The sequence below is a fragment of the Pseudoliparis swirei genome, chromosome 16 (assembly GCF_029220125.1).
Source record: "Pseudoliparis swirei isolate HS2019 ecotype Mariana Trench chromosome 16, NWPU_hadal_v1, whole genome shotgun sequence".
Classification (NCBI taxonomy): domain Eukaryota; kingdom Metazoa; phylum Chordata; class Actinopteri; order Perciformes; family Liparidae; genus Pseudoliparis; species Pseudoliparis swirei.
The window spans coordinates 3,119,827-3,134,826 of NC_079403.1; the positions used below are offsets into that span (position 1 = coordinate 3,119,827).

Consider the following 15,000-nt stretch of genomic DNA (forward strand, 5'->3'; position numbering starts at 1 on the left):
TGTATATATATGTTTTTTGTGTGTATGTATATATATATAGAAATATATATATATTTTTTAAGAGCCGTGCTGCAACGCGACGTCCTCGCGTTTAACAGTCAACGCCGCGTTTTCCGACCTTTTTTGTGTGTGCTGTTGTTGTCTTATTTGTTTTCCCTTGCCGCGGCGACCTTTGACCCCCCCGGAGCTTTTTCTCAGGAGGGGGGAGGGGGGGCGGGAAACCGGGCGGATAATCTCCCGCTTTGCACGGGGCGGAGATTTCCACATACCGCGGAGCCGAGGACGCGTCTCCATCTCCTGACCCCCCCCGAGGCCCTTCTTCCCTTTACTCGAGATGGAGAGAATGGAGGGCGGGTGGAGGGATGGAGGGATGGAGGGCGGGTGGAGGGTTGGAGGGCGGGTGGAGGGATGGAGGGATGGAGGGCGGGTGGAGGGATGGAGGGATGGAGGGGTGGAGGGATGGAGGGCGGGTGGAGGGATGGAGGGATGGAGGGCGGGTGGAGGGATGGAGTAAGTCTGCGTGTTGAAGCCCTCTCCCCTCCGTCATCACTTCCTGCCGGAATGAGCCGTTCTCTTTTGGCCTCCCATTCTCTCCTCTTCCTCCCTCCCTCCTCCCCCTCCTCCCTCTGTGCTTTCGCTCTTGCCCACTTTACCTCGTCTCTTCTCACTTCACAGGAAGCCGGCGCTCCGATAAGCCGCGTCGCTTCCTTCCTGTTTTTTTTTCTTTTTTCTTTTTGTGTGTGTGTGTGAAAAAAAAAAAGACAAATGGAGAGAAGAAAGAAAAGATGGAGGGCCCCCTCACTCCTGTGTGTGTGTGTGTGCGAGTGTTTTTTTTATGGCCCTAATTTCCTTGTACAGTTGATCTGTGATGATGCGCCGCCGGGGGATACAGATGGGAGCCCTTTGTGTCCTCTAAACTCTTCCTATTAAAGGGATTATCTCTCCCTGGATATCAGATTCCTCCACACAATGCAGCCGGCGTGCTCATCCGGCGAGCGCCGCTCCCTTTGTTAATTGGTAGCGGCGGTGGAGTTGAGTTTTCTCGCCCCCCCCCCCCCCCACACCCCTTCAAGCTCCATCTTCTGTTCTTTTTTTCTTTTGTTGAAAAGTGAGATGTTTGATGTCTGAACGCACTCAGCCTCCCTTTGTCGCCGCGTGGCGCAAATTCTATTTTCGTGTTTGTTTGTCTTTTAGCCTGTGTGTGTGTGTGTGTGTGTGTGTGTGTGTGTGTCTCTTCTGCCTCTTTCCAATGCGTCGCTCTCCTCTCTGCGTCCGTCTGCTCCGCTTTGAGCCGAGCGGCTTAATGCATCATCTGATGGATTAGAGCCTGAGCGTTTCTGAATAATTCATCCCAGGTTATTAACGTGACTGTCAGCCGCCGGTGGTGGTTCATACCCACCCCCCCTCCCCTCCGATCACTGAAGAGCCCACAGACATTTGAAGTCCTCGCCGTACAGTCGGATTCATTCGCGGCGTGACGGCCGACCTCTGGAGGAAGACGACGGCTGCTGACCCTCAGGGCGGAGCTTCTGTCACTCTGAAGGGGGGGGGGGTTGCATCATCGGCTCTGGCTCCATTTCTAAGCGATCGATGATCGTCGACACATTCACAAGACGAAGAATATCGTAAAGGTGACTTAAAAATAGTAAATAAAAGTAATGTAAGGTTGGAGAACGAGAGCCCTGAACCGTGAGCCTCTCAAATGCTACAGCACTTAAGTCAGCTGTTCGATTTGCGGGGTGATGCATCACCTTTCTATGAAAAGTTATATATTTTTGTAATTTATATATTTTCTAATAGAGATTTTGATTTATTTTTAATATATATTTTTATTTGTGTTTATATATATATATATGTTTGTGTATATATTTATATATATATTTTTATATATTTTCTTTTAAACATATATAAAAATGTGTGTATATATACATATATATATATACAAAAGTATTTATATATAAATATATATATATGTATATATATTTATATATTAAAATAAAAAAACCTCAGTTGAACCAATCGTGTTTTCCTGAAAGTTTCAACGGGGCACTCAAACCTCGACCCGCCTCGCTCCTCGGCCTCCGCCGCTGCGAGCTACCCCCCCCCCCCCCATGGTCGGCGTGTTGAGATGCACGGCGCGGCTCCGGCCCGGCAGCATGACGTTACCGTGAGATGAGCTGCAGAGAGACGCTCGCTCATAATTGCCCCGTTAAGAGTTGGGCTGAGCGTGTGTGTGTGTGTGTGTGTGTGTGTGTGTGCGTGTGCGTCTGCGTCTGCAGGCTGGACTGCAAAGCACGGATCTCCTTTTTAATGATTGCGGCAAGTAGTGCGATTGATTGCATCGCTTTAGGCTGCTCCTCCTTTCTGCCTCCACGTCTCTGACTCTTCATCCTCTTCATCCTCTTCTTCCTCGAGCTCTTTGATTGACACCCAACGTGTAGCTTTGAGAATTTTAAGTTTTTATTTAATCCCTTAAGGCCCCCCCCCCTGCTTACCTCACACCTTCCTCTTACAAGTTTTTGAAAATCTAATATGACGGCATTTTTGTTCGGGGGGTTCTCGTGGAATCTGCCGTGTCATCAAAACACCTGAAGGCGCCATGGCGCATGGCGAGCGGCGGTTGAAAGCCACGGCGGCTCCCAGAGGAAACAGCTGCTGCTACGTGGGCGCTGAGGGCCAGAGAGGAGGAGGAGGAGGTAGAGAAAGAAGAGAAAGAAGAGAGGAGGAGGAGAAGGAGAAGAAGAAGAAGCAGAAGAAGCCCCCGACACGCCGACGATCTGATGCCAAACACACGGCGTTGCATCTTTTTGGTTTTTCACTCGTTACGCAACTGAAAAGTGTCTACACGTACAAAACTACCGAATATACAACTTCACCTTCTTCTTCTTCTTCTTCTTCTTCTGAATCCAAACCCACGAGCTACTCTTCATTATTCTACCACTCCACTGGAGTTGTGTGTCAGTCAGTGCGGTTACATGCAATCGAATTATTGTCTTAGTCGGACTGAAATCGAATTATCCGTTTCATGTAAACACCTTAGTCGGACTATGTGCGGTCCGACTTCGGTCCGATTAACACCCCTGGATAGCTCGGTCCGATCCAGTTGATAATTCGACTCTCGCGGCATGTAACTCTGAATTCGATTAGGGACTGGACTTTGCGTCTTTGCGCATGCTCGAGATCCCGCCGCCCTCCCTCCCTCCCATGTCGTGACCCGGAAGTCAAAAGAGACGATAAATTAAATTCTCCGTGTACCTTCGGCGACGGCGTCTTCTCTCCGTTATCAACTCAGCCAATAGCGCCATTTGCATTCGCTGTACTCCTATTAACACCATGGAAGAATAGTAGAGGGATGTAGCTTCACCTCGCTCTCTGTTCGCCATCTTTCTCCAAATGTTGTTGTTGGTGGTGGTGACGAGGTCAAGCGGAAATGGCTGCATCACCACGAGTTGTAATGAAAACAGCGCCGCCTATCGTATCGGATATGACATGCTTTCAAAGGCCAATGATTCAAATTACTCACTGCCATGTATATTGGGATAACAGCTGATCCCCCAAAAGATAGCAGAGTCCGACTAAAGCAAGATTCGAATTATACCATCATGTAAACGCACTGAGTGGAAGATCCTCCACAACGATCCAGAGCCACGCCCCCTGTTCCAGAGCCACGCCCCCCGGGTGAAACCGTCGTCTCGCTTTAATCAAATTCCACCAACATTTGGTGTGTGTATATCTCTGTGTGTGTGTATCTCTGTGTGTGTATCTCTGTGTGTGTATCTGTGTGTGTGTATCTCTGTGTGTGTGTATCTGTGTGTGTATATCTGTGTGTGTGTATCTGTGTGTGTATCTCTGTGTGTGTATCTCTGTGTGTGTATCTGTGTGTATCTCTGTGTGTATCTCTGTGTGTGTATCTCTGTGTGTGTATCTGTGTGTGTGTGTGTGTATCTCTGTGTGTATCTCTGTGTGTGTATCTCTGTGTTTGTCTCTGTGTGTGTGTGTGTGTGTCTCTGTGTGTGTGTGTGTATCTCGGTGTGTGTATCTCTGTGTGTGTATCTGTGTGTGTGTCTGTGTGTTTGTCTCGGTGTGTGTGTGTGTGTGTCTCTGTGTGTTTGTGTGTGTGTGTGTCTGTGTGTGTGTGTGTCTCTGTGTGTGTATCTCTGTGTGTTTGTGTGTGTGTGTGTATGTGTGTGTCTCGGTGTGTGTGTCTGTGTGTCTCTTTGTGTGTGTGTGTGTGTGTGTCTCGGTGTGTGTCTCTGTGTGTCTGTCTCTGTGTGTGTGTGTCTGTGTGTGTCTCTGTGTGTTTGTGTGTGTGTGTCTCTGTGTGTGTATCTCTGTGTCTCTGTGTGTGTGTCTCCGTGTGTGTATCTCTGTGTATCTGTGTGTGTATCTCTGTGTGTTTGTGTGTGTGTGTGTCTCTGTGTGTGTCTCTCTGTGTGTTTGTGTGTGTTAGCCGTTCCCCTCCTCCAGATGATGGATCCCTCGTATTTTCACGGAGGCAGTTTTAGCACATTCTAGACTTTGCCTCCATTTCCAGCAGCTCGTTTATGCACACAACAATAACAATAACAACAATAACAACAATAACAATAACAAATAAAACACACTCGACCGTGTGCCGGGCTGCCAGGTGGCTCCTGAACGACGAGCTCCTCTTCAGTGTGACGGCTCCGCTTAGAGGAACCAGGACGGCTCCTGCTGGGGGGGGGGGGGGGGGTAGAGAGAGGCTGCACGTCATTCAGAGAGAGAGAGAGAGAGACATTGGGGATACTTGTCTTGTTCTTTTGACGGCAACTCTGCAATGCATCGCACCTCTTTGTCTGATACAGTGTGTGTGTGTACAGAGGCGTCCTGCACACACACACACACACACACACTGTTGTGTGTTCTCTGCTCATCAAATCATCTTTTGTCTCTTTGTTTTTGTTGTTTTAGGCGCCGTGTATCTGGAGGGGGGCCTCACGGAGTCCCGGCAGCTCTTCGGACGCCTGCTCTTCAAAACCGAGGTGACTGAGCCTGAAGTGACCTCTGACACTCTGTGGGTGTGTGTTCAGGGTGTGTGTGTGTGTGTTGTGGATTTTTCTTACTTCGATTTCTGGAGGACGTGATTTTTTTTTAAATTATTGAAAGAACTTATTTGTTTAACTTCCTGTTTTGAAAAGCTCTCAGAAACTGAGATCTCACATAATCTCTAAAATAAATAATATATATATATATATATATTTAAAAATCGGGGAAGATCTGGACGTCTTTTGTATATTTTGTGAACTGAAGCGAAGGTTGCGCAACATCGCGGTGTGCCAGGACACCTGCTCTTGTTTGCGTGTGTGTGTGTGTTTGTTGTGTGTGTGTGTGTGTGTGATCAGCAGGCATGAATAATTGAGTATTTGCATTTATCTTGGCGGGCGATGTTATGAGTCAATTATATAAACCGGCGGGCTGCGTTCCTATTGGCTGATGAGAGCGTTTGATCCACACCGGGAGTCTTTAAAGTCTTTAAAGGGGCGGAGCCAAAGCTTCAGGGCTCAAGCTACAACACTCACTAATTGGGGATCGTCCCAAAAAATCTATTAAATTCGACTGGATAGTTTTGCAAGGTCGAGGGAAATTATGCAAACGATACACAACTTTATTTCTTCAGTGACAGTAAATACAACAAAGATACCAACATATTTATATATATATATATAAATATATATTTCTTAATTTATATATATATATGTATACATTTTTAAATATATATATTTATATATTAAATATATATTGATATATATATATATTTATATATATTTATATATTTAGAAAATATATATATATATATTTTTTTTACAATATTTTTTATATGTGTGTGTGTGTTTCCACAAACCTGAAGAGTACCTGGTATCCCAGTTTAAAGCTTTTCATGATTACATGAAACATATTTTATTTAACAAACCTAGACAAAGCGCTCAGGCTCTCCGGCCGGCCGTGGTGCGTTCAAGTGCAACAAAACCCCCACGTCCTTGAGTTGCAGGTTTTATGAACCAGTAATCGGGTCGCGGTGGAGTGAAGGTCGCCTCCTCGTAAAGACTTCACAACGCCGGGGATTATTTTATTATTTAACTTCAAGGAGCCGGAGCGCGTGATACTGTATCACGATGGAGGGATGAGAGGAAGAGAGAGAGAGAAGAGCCCTGTTACATTCATCCTCCGTCGTCACGGCGACAGGGAGCAGCTCGGGGTTCAGGGTCTTACTCAAGGACGGTGCTGCTGACCTCTGACCTCCTTGAGGACCCTCGGGTGACTCCGTACACCGCCGGGCCCAATCGACTCGATCAATAATGGCGTCGCTGTCAATGATGGCGTCGTCGCCACATCGTGCGGTCGCCACATCGTGCGGTCGCCACATCGTGCGGTCGCCACATCGTGCCACACTCGACTTCTTCGTGCGGCCCCACTCTGCTGAAGGAGTTAGAGAGAAAGACTTCAAACTTTATTGAAGATCTTTTTTGGAGCGATTACAGACACGAGGATTGAAATAGTATCACTCCCCCCCCCCCCCCTCTCTCTCCCCCCCCCCCTCTCCTCCCCCCCCCTGAATCCTCCTCATGGCCGCTCTGTCATACCAGAGCTGAGAGAGGACAGATGGCCGCTCACCAGAAAGCAAAGCCAGACCCCAGCCGGGTGGTCTGGTGGGCACGGAGTGTGTGTGTGTGTGTGTGTGTGTGTGAGTGTCCGTGTGTGTGTGTTGTGTGTGTGTGTGAGTGAGTGTGTGTGTCCGTGTGTGTGTGTGAGTGTGTGTGTGTGTGTGTGAGTGAGTGTGTGTGTGTGTGTCCGTGTGTGTGAGTGAGTGAGTGTGTGTGTGTGTTGTGTGAGTGTGTGTGTGTGAGTGAGTGTGTGTGTGTGTGTGTGTGTGAGTGTGTGTGTCCGTGTGTGTGTGTGTGGACAGAGGGCGAGTCCGTCTGTATTCCAGCTCGACCACTTGAAACTGACGAGAGGAACAACGTATCAAACCCAGTTTCCTCTGAGTCGTTTACATTCTCTCTCTCTCCCTCCCTCTCTCTCTCCTTCTCTCTCTCTCTTCTTCTCTCCAACCTTCTCACTCTCTCCCCTCTCTCTCCTTCTCTCTCTCCCCTCTCTCCTTCTCACTCTCTTCCCTCTCTCCTTCTCTCTCTTCTTCCCTCTCCTTCTCTCTCTCCCCTCTCTCTTCTTCTCTCTCCAACCTTCTTTCTCTCTCCCTTCTCTCTCTCTCTCTCTCTCTCTCGCTCTCTCTCTCTCCACGACTGCGGAGGTTAAATTCAGACTTGAGTCCCAAAGACAAAAGCTTGTGTGGAGACCTTCGCCCGGAGACGCACCGGCCCCCGAGTTTGTATTTTTGTCTCCCCCCCCCCCCCTCCCCCGTCCCCTCGCTCTCTTTCTGTTATTCCCGTAGTAATCGGTGCTGCATTCATGGAGCGGCAACAGTTATTTTGGTCGCCCTCGTCGTGTCTCTCTCTCTCTCTCTCCACATATCACCTGTTACGACGGGGATGGAATACACACACACACACACACACACGCACACGAAGGAGCGAGTCTGGAGCAAACAATGGATGCTAATTTTTTGCTAATGATCTCATTGTGAAGGTTATTAAAGGAGAGAGAGAGAGCGTCGAGGCTGTTGTTAACGCAGGTTGCCGTGACAACAAGCGGCCATCTTTACCCCCTCCCCGGTGATTGCAGTGCTTAAAGAGGGAGAAGTGAAAAGGGCTTGATTTCAACTGACGTCGGTGGTTTTCTCTTTATATATATGTTTACATTTATTTATATATATTTATATACATTATTTGTATATGTATAATTTATATATAGATATTTTTTTATATGTATATATAATTGATATATTTTATTTATATATTATTTATATATTTGATATATATTTATATATTTGATATATATATATATATTAAATGTGTGTATATATATATATATATATATATAGAGAGATATATCTTTTATACATATTCATATATATTTATATATATAAATTTATATTATATCTTTTTAGGCCCAGATATGTTTTTCAGATGGATTGATTGATTGATTGATATATTTATTTGTCGTTTGCCAGAGTACAGGTACAAAAGCATCGAAATTACAAGAAAGGGTGGATGAAAGATTACAGCATAACATGAGGGAAGAAGAAGGCGAGAAAAAACACCAACCCCCCGACTATGCCCCGAGAGAGGGGTACAGTGTGGGAGCAGGAAAAAAACACCTTAGCACATAAGCACATACATTTAGACATAACTTGCAACGAGTAGGAAGGGGGGAGGGGAGGTAATCCAACAAATGGGTGATCTAAGCCCATCCATTGGGGGCAGAAGGTAACCAGCACCGACAAGCAGCCAGCCGGTCCGCGCCAACGCAGCGGCGCCCGCACAGCCCCGTCCGGTCACACTGGGGGGTAAAAAGCAGGCGAAGGCGTGGGATGGGGGGAGGGGGGTAGTGAATGCAATCAGTATTATTGAAAGTTCGTGTATGCGTGTTCTGGTATGTCGTCCTCCCCCAGGCCACAACAGACAAAGTTCTCAGTCCGCAAGATGGTCGTTGCCATGGAGATAGCCTTGAAAGGTCCTGGGAGAAAGACAACCACAGGTGTCTGTGGATAGGGGGAAGGGAATGAGAGAGTCTCGCTTCAGTGATCTTCGGGGGAGTTGTTGTTCCAGTCACGGCCTTGGGCCCGTCCTGGTAGAGGGAGCCGAAAGCAGATAAGATTGGGATTGTTTGGTCTTCCAGTAGCTGCAATTCAGTTTTGCGCACCCACTATTCCTCCAATTTCCTCCCGTTTGCCAATAGGATTTCAAATCGATCCAATTTCATTTGCAGAGCCGTCAGCTTCTCCACGATGTTGTCATTCTGACGGTTTAATGCCAAAGTCTGAGTGCCAACAACTCTGCCCAACGCGTCAATCATGTCGGGCAGCCTTAGGGGGCTTTTAACGGCTGTCACCGTTTCCTTAATTTTCCGATAAGCCAGGGCAGCGCCAAATCCAAACAGCAGAAATCCTGTAATCAAAGTTCCGAATATGTAGATGTCTTCTACGTCCTCCACGGAGAGTGGTGCTAGGCACAAGACCCGCCACTTCGCCCATCGTGCGTCCATCGTGTATCCAGCAACATTCGTCCCAGCAGGACAGGCAGGTTCCCCCGAACCCGAGCTTCTCGTCGAGAAGATGGTGTCAATTGCGTTTAAGGACCAGTTGATTACGTCCATGGTTTTTAGTTCGAAGAGCGATGCGGAGAGAGTCTCTCAAGTATAGAGACAGACAAGACATGACGAGAGAAGCCAAGCAGGGAGGGGAAGGTCATGGGGAGGAGAGGGGGAGAAAAGTGCGACTGGTTTCTGATTTGACAAGACGGGACATTTAAACCAGAATCCCCCCCCCCTTCCCAACCCCCCCTTCACCCACATTCCCAAAATTCCTACTGGCTCCCTTCATCAGCCATTAGTGGAGGATAAGAGCATTAATGAAAAGTAACGCGTGTGCTCATCCAGCGGCTGCTTCACACCTCCGCCCTCCTCCGCCCACTCTTCACCTCCGCCATACATCACGTGACTCCACCCGCGAGCTTCACCTTGAGAGGGAAGGCCCGGTCTCCCTCCTTCATGTCGCCGTCTCCCATCGACTCCGCCTCCGCTGCTTTGATGGATCGATCGACAGCCGGCTGCCCGGAGACCAATTTGTGAAGGAGCACCGGACCCCTGAGAGGGGGGGGGGGCACGGTGTCCCGATCAGGAGGGGGCGGAGCTCTCCACTCCCCCGGGGGTCAAAGGGCGGCTGAGTGAAGCCCCCTGCTGCTCCGAGGGAGATCAGAGGCTCACCTGAGGGTCCCAGTGACTGCCGACAGTAAATATACCTTCCTGCTGCTGGGAGAGAGGGAGGGAGAGAAGGAGAGAGGGAGGGGGGAGGAGAGAGAGGGAGGGAGAGAGAGAGAGAGAGAGGGGGGAGGAGAGAGAGGGAGGGAGAGAGGGGAGGAGAGAGGGAGGGGGAGAGAGAGGGGAGGAGAGAGAGGAGAAAGGAGAGAGAGGGGGGAGGAGAGAGAGGGAGGGGGGGAGGGAGAGAGAGATAATGAGAGGGAGGTAGAGAAAGAGGGGGAGAGAGGGAAAGGGGGAGAAGTAGACAGAGGGAAGAAGGGAGGGAGAGAGAGAGAGAGAAGTAGAGAGGTAGAGGGGGGAGATAGGGAAAGAGAGAGGGAGAGAGAGTTGGGAGGGAGGTAGAGAGAGGGAGAGGGAGAGAGGGAAATTGGGAGAAGTAAGGAGGGATGGAGGTAGAGAGAGTTGGGAGGATAGAAGAGAAGCGTTGTTGTTGTTATTGTTGTTGTTGTTGATCCTCTCGTGTCTGTTGGTTGTAGTTGAAGCGTTCTGTTCACCCCGAGCCTCCATCACGAGAGACACTCGTGGACTTCACCTCCTCTTCTCCTTCTTTTACAGTATTTTGGGGGTTCCATTGTTTATCTATTTATAGAAAAAAAATGTGTTACGGCAATTTGCCTTTTTTGTATTCACAAGCTAATGATATATTATATTATATTTATATATATATATTTTTTCTCCAATATGTTAATATAGATATATATATATTAATATATATATTAAAATTATACTATATGTATTATATATAATGTATATATATTCTATAAATATGTTATATATATTTTATACATATTTCATATACATATAATATCGGGGCTCCTCCTCGGCTGCAGTCGCCGGGCGAAGAGTCGGAAAAGACGAGAAGGAAACATTCGCTCCAACGTATTGACCGCCGTCATGAATTTTTCATCGCTGCTCAAGGCGATGAGCGCTGCCAGCTGGGTGGGTTGAGATGAGGCGCTCCATTTGTTGCCGCTGACCCCCCCCCCCCCCCCCCCACCGTGGGCCAGCGCCGCATTTTTAAAGGTTTATCTCCTTGAACCTCCTTAAACACCTGAGTGATACTGTACTTTAGAGAGGCTCCAGCCCGCCACGGCTCACCCGACATTAGACCCCAGGCCCAAGACCGCTTCTTACTCCCGTTGTCCTTGGAAACGACTTGAGAGCCACAGCTTCTGCTACACCCCCCCCCCCCTTCCCTCTTCCTCTGCTGTCTATTTTTTAACCTCTCTTCTTCCCCGCCCCTCCATCCCGTGCGGTAACCTCAGAGCAGAAACGTGTTGATCCTCCACAGAGCTTTCTCCTCGGGCAAAGGAGGGGGGGGTGGGGGTCAATGTGCTTCTCCAGAGACCACACACACCTCTCACAGCCTCAAACCTCCCCCTCGCGCCACACCCAGCGCACCCCACTCCCCAGTGGGTGGTCGATATTTATAGAGACCTCTGAGTCTGGGAGTGAGACGTCGGCATTATGAAACGCTAATGAACACGCAGATACAATTGAATATATATGTTTAGTTAAAATATATATTTGTTTAAAAATATTTATTTATTTAAAATATATTTATTTATTCATTTAAAATATATATATGGATATTTAAAATATATTTATGTGGATGTATTTAAAATATATTTATATATAATATATATTTATATATAATATATATTAAAAATATATGTATATATATATATTAAAAATATAAAAATATTTATATACATATATATTTATTTAAAATATATTCAGATATATTTATTTAAAATATTCAGATTTATTTGTAGTATATTCATAAATATATATGTATTTAAAAAAACAATATATATATATATATATATATATGAACCTTTTTTATACGTATTCCTAGATGTGTCCAGAAACAGGACTCCAAATAAATGCTAACGCAGCTCGATATCTGATTATTATTTAAAAAGGCATAATTGAAAATATGTCAATGTTGTGTTTACAGCTTGTTTCCCACAAGTGACCAATAAATAAATAAATACATCAATAAATAAACGACTGGATCTTTCTGGAACACGTTAACCAGTGACATGAATAGTTAACCAGAATGCTCTTTGCTCTCTAGGTGTCTCCAGCTTTCATCACATTCACTTTCAGAAATATAAGTAGATAGTTTTAAATACTCAGTATTTAGTTTGAACTTCTGAGAAGTTGAAGGAATTTCTTGTTTTTTGGTACTTTATTTAACTTTTGTGTCTTATTTTGAAAAACGACATTGTGTCGTGTTTTTAAATTAACTTGAATGATATTGTTTTTTATTTCTGCTCATGTTTGTTTTTAATTGACTGTAAATAATAAAGGCTATAAATGTTGACATCAGAGAAGTGATGACATAACTAAAGACACGTTTAAATACTTAAACATGCACCGAATACGTAAACATGTTGAGTTTAAAGTTCTCTTTGATACTTATATCATTCAATATTTTTTTTATTTTATATTTCGAGTCACTTTTATAGTAGTTTATAGTTTGTGCTGTTATTGCATTGTTAGAACATATCTTTAACATATATATTCCCCCCCCCCCCCTCTCTGCAGGGCTTACAGGAGGTCTGGCTCAACTACCCCCCCCACCCCCTGCAGGTCGGTTCACACACGTCTTATTCTTGATGTTTATTTTGGGCTATATAAAGTATATAAATATGCGGGGACATGTACATATATGTGTTTATGCATGTGTGTTTGTGTGTGTGTGTACATAAACATATCATGTGTCATGCTCCACACTCCACCTGCATGTGTGTGTTTTTTCTATTATTCCTGGAGAGCTGCACAGCGTGGGGGGGTGGGGGGGGTGGAGCCCCCGGGTTCAGGGGGGGGGGGGGGTACCTCCTCCTCCTCCCTGCTCCAGGAGGAGTCACATCTCCTCTCAGGTGACATGGAGCCTCTCGAGACGCTCCGTGACCTTTCTGCTGCTGAGATGATGTCATCACAACGTTCAAATCTGATGAGGATTAACTAGGTGGCAATACCTCCTCCTCCTCCTCCTCTTGCTCCTCCTTCTCCTCCTCCTCCACATCCTTCTTATTCTCTTCCTCCTCGTTCTTCTCTCCCTGGCGAGCTCTGAACTCCGTCACATGTGTGTATACATACAAGTATACACACATGTATACACACATGTATACACACATGTATACACACAAGTATACACACATGTATACACACAAGTATACACACATGTATACACACAAGTATACATACATGTATACATACAAGTATACACACATGTATACACACATGTATACACACAAGTATACACACATGTATACACACAAGTATACATACATGTATACATACAAGTATACACCGATGTATACACACATGTATACACACAAGTATACACACAAAAAACAACTTCAGTAAAGTATCGGACATATAAAGATATATGTATATATATATATATAAATGTATGTAACTATTTTCATATCAATGTATGTAAATATTTTTATATAAATATGTAAATATTTTTATATAAATGTATTTAAATATTTTTAGATATATTTCTTTATTTATATATTTTTATACATGTGTATACATATTTCTTCATATATATATATATACATATATATATATCACAAATAATGCATACAAACAACTCTTTCAGAAAAGTATGGGACATACTGTAAATATATATATATAAATATACATTTACATATACATATACATGTGTCTATATAGTATAGAGAGGATCTCAGTGGGTCGGGGTTCTGGTTTCTGTCTGTGGTCCATGCAGAGACGGTTAGTTTAGTGAAGCCCCGATAAGGAAACACACTTCCTCCCAGCACGTCTACCACCTCACCGAGCCGAAGACCCCAAATAAAGAAGAGTCTTTCAACCCTCGTCATCGTCTCTGGGCCCCGGGAGCCTGTGATGCACCAGCAGAGATATGAACTGACCGCTCGAATCATTAGGTTCTCGAGTGAGAGGAGGAGGGGGGGGGGGGGCTGTTTGACTTGAAACGTAATGACTAAGAGATTCCATCTGCTGCACATCATTCCGAGGTTGTTTTCTCCTGAGCAGGAACATGAACTCTAAACAGGCCCCGGAGCAACAAGAGCGGAGCTTCATCTGGAGGGAGTCGTGCAGAGTGGAGCTCCTTATTAGAGGAGCTTTGATTCGCTTCTTATTTTGTTTGTCATACATTTATACAAATACTTGCAACGTATCAGACATGTACATATATTTATTTATTTATTTAAATATTCTTATACATGTGTTTTTATTTATATATATATATATATACACGTATATATATATTTTATAAATATTATTATTCATACATATATATATATATATTTTAATACATATTTATAAATATACATATTTATATATAAATATATATATATATCACAAATAATGCCTTAAAAACATATATATATATATGTTATATATAGATGTCACAAATAATGCAGACAAAACCACTCTGGACATATATATATAAATATATATATATAAATATAGAACAGACTCACACGATGTCTCACATTCAAGTGGTTCCGAAAGGTCGAGGTCTCTGTGACCTCTTGACCCCCCAGTGATGTCATGGTGTGTGTCCATGTTGCGTAACCGATGATGTCATGGTGTGTTGCGTAACGGGTGATGTCATGGCGCGTTACGTAACGGGTGATGTCATGGCGTGTTGCGTAACGGGTGATGTCATGGCGCGTTACGTAACGGGTGATGCCGCGGCGTTGCGTAACGGGTGATGTCATGGCGTGTTGCGTAACGGGTGATGTCATGGCGCGTTACGTAACGGGTGATGTCATGGCGTGTTGCGTAACGGGTGATGTCATGGCGCGTTGTGTAACGGGTGATGTCATGGCGCGTTGCGTAACGGGTGATGCCGCGGCGCTGCGTAACGGGTGATGTCATGGCGGCGTTGCGTAACGGGTGATGCCATGGCGGTTGCGTAACGGGTGATGTCATGGCGTGTTGCGTAACGGGTGATGCCGCGGCGTGTTGCGTAACGGGTGATGTCATGGCGTGTTGCGTAACGGGTGATGTCATGGCGTGTTGCGTAACGGGTGATGTCATGGCGTGTTGCGTAACGGGTGATGTCATGGCGTGTTGCGTAACGGGTGATGTCATGGC

At 45.4% G+C, this 15,000-nt stretch overlaps 1 protein-coding gene across 2 annotated transcripts in view; it reads left to right on the plus strand.

Annotated features, from left to right (window-relative positions):
- The window catches only part of drosha (drosha ribonuclease III), a 74,794-nt gene that overhangs the window by 45,236 nt on the left and 14,558 nt on the right, over nucleotides 1-15,000 (plus strand). For both annotated transcript variants that reach the window (XM_056433556.1, XM_056433557.1), the window contains exons 23-24: nucleotides 4,933-5,003; nucleotides 12,448-12,492. In XM_056433556.1, coding sequence (XP_056289531.1) covers nucleotides 4,933-5,003; nucleotides 12,448-12,492 — 116 coding nt within the window. The remainder of the gene's footprint in view (nucleotides 1-4,932; nucleotides 5,004-12,447; nucleotides 12,493-15,000) is intronic.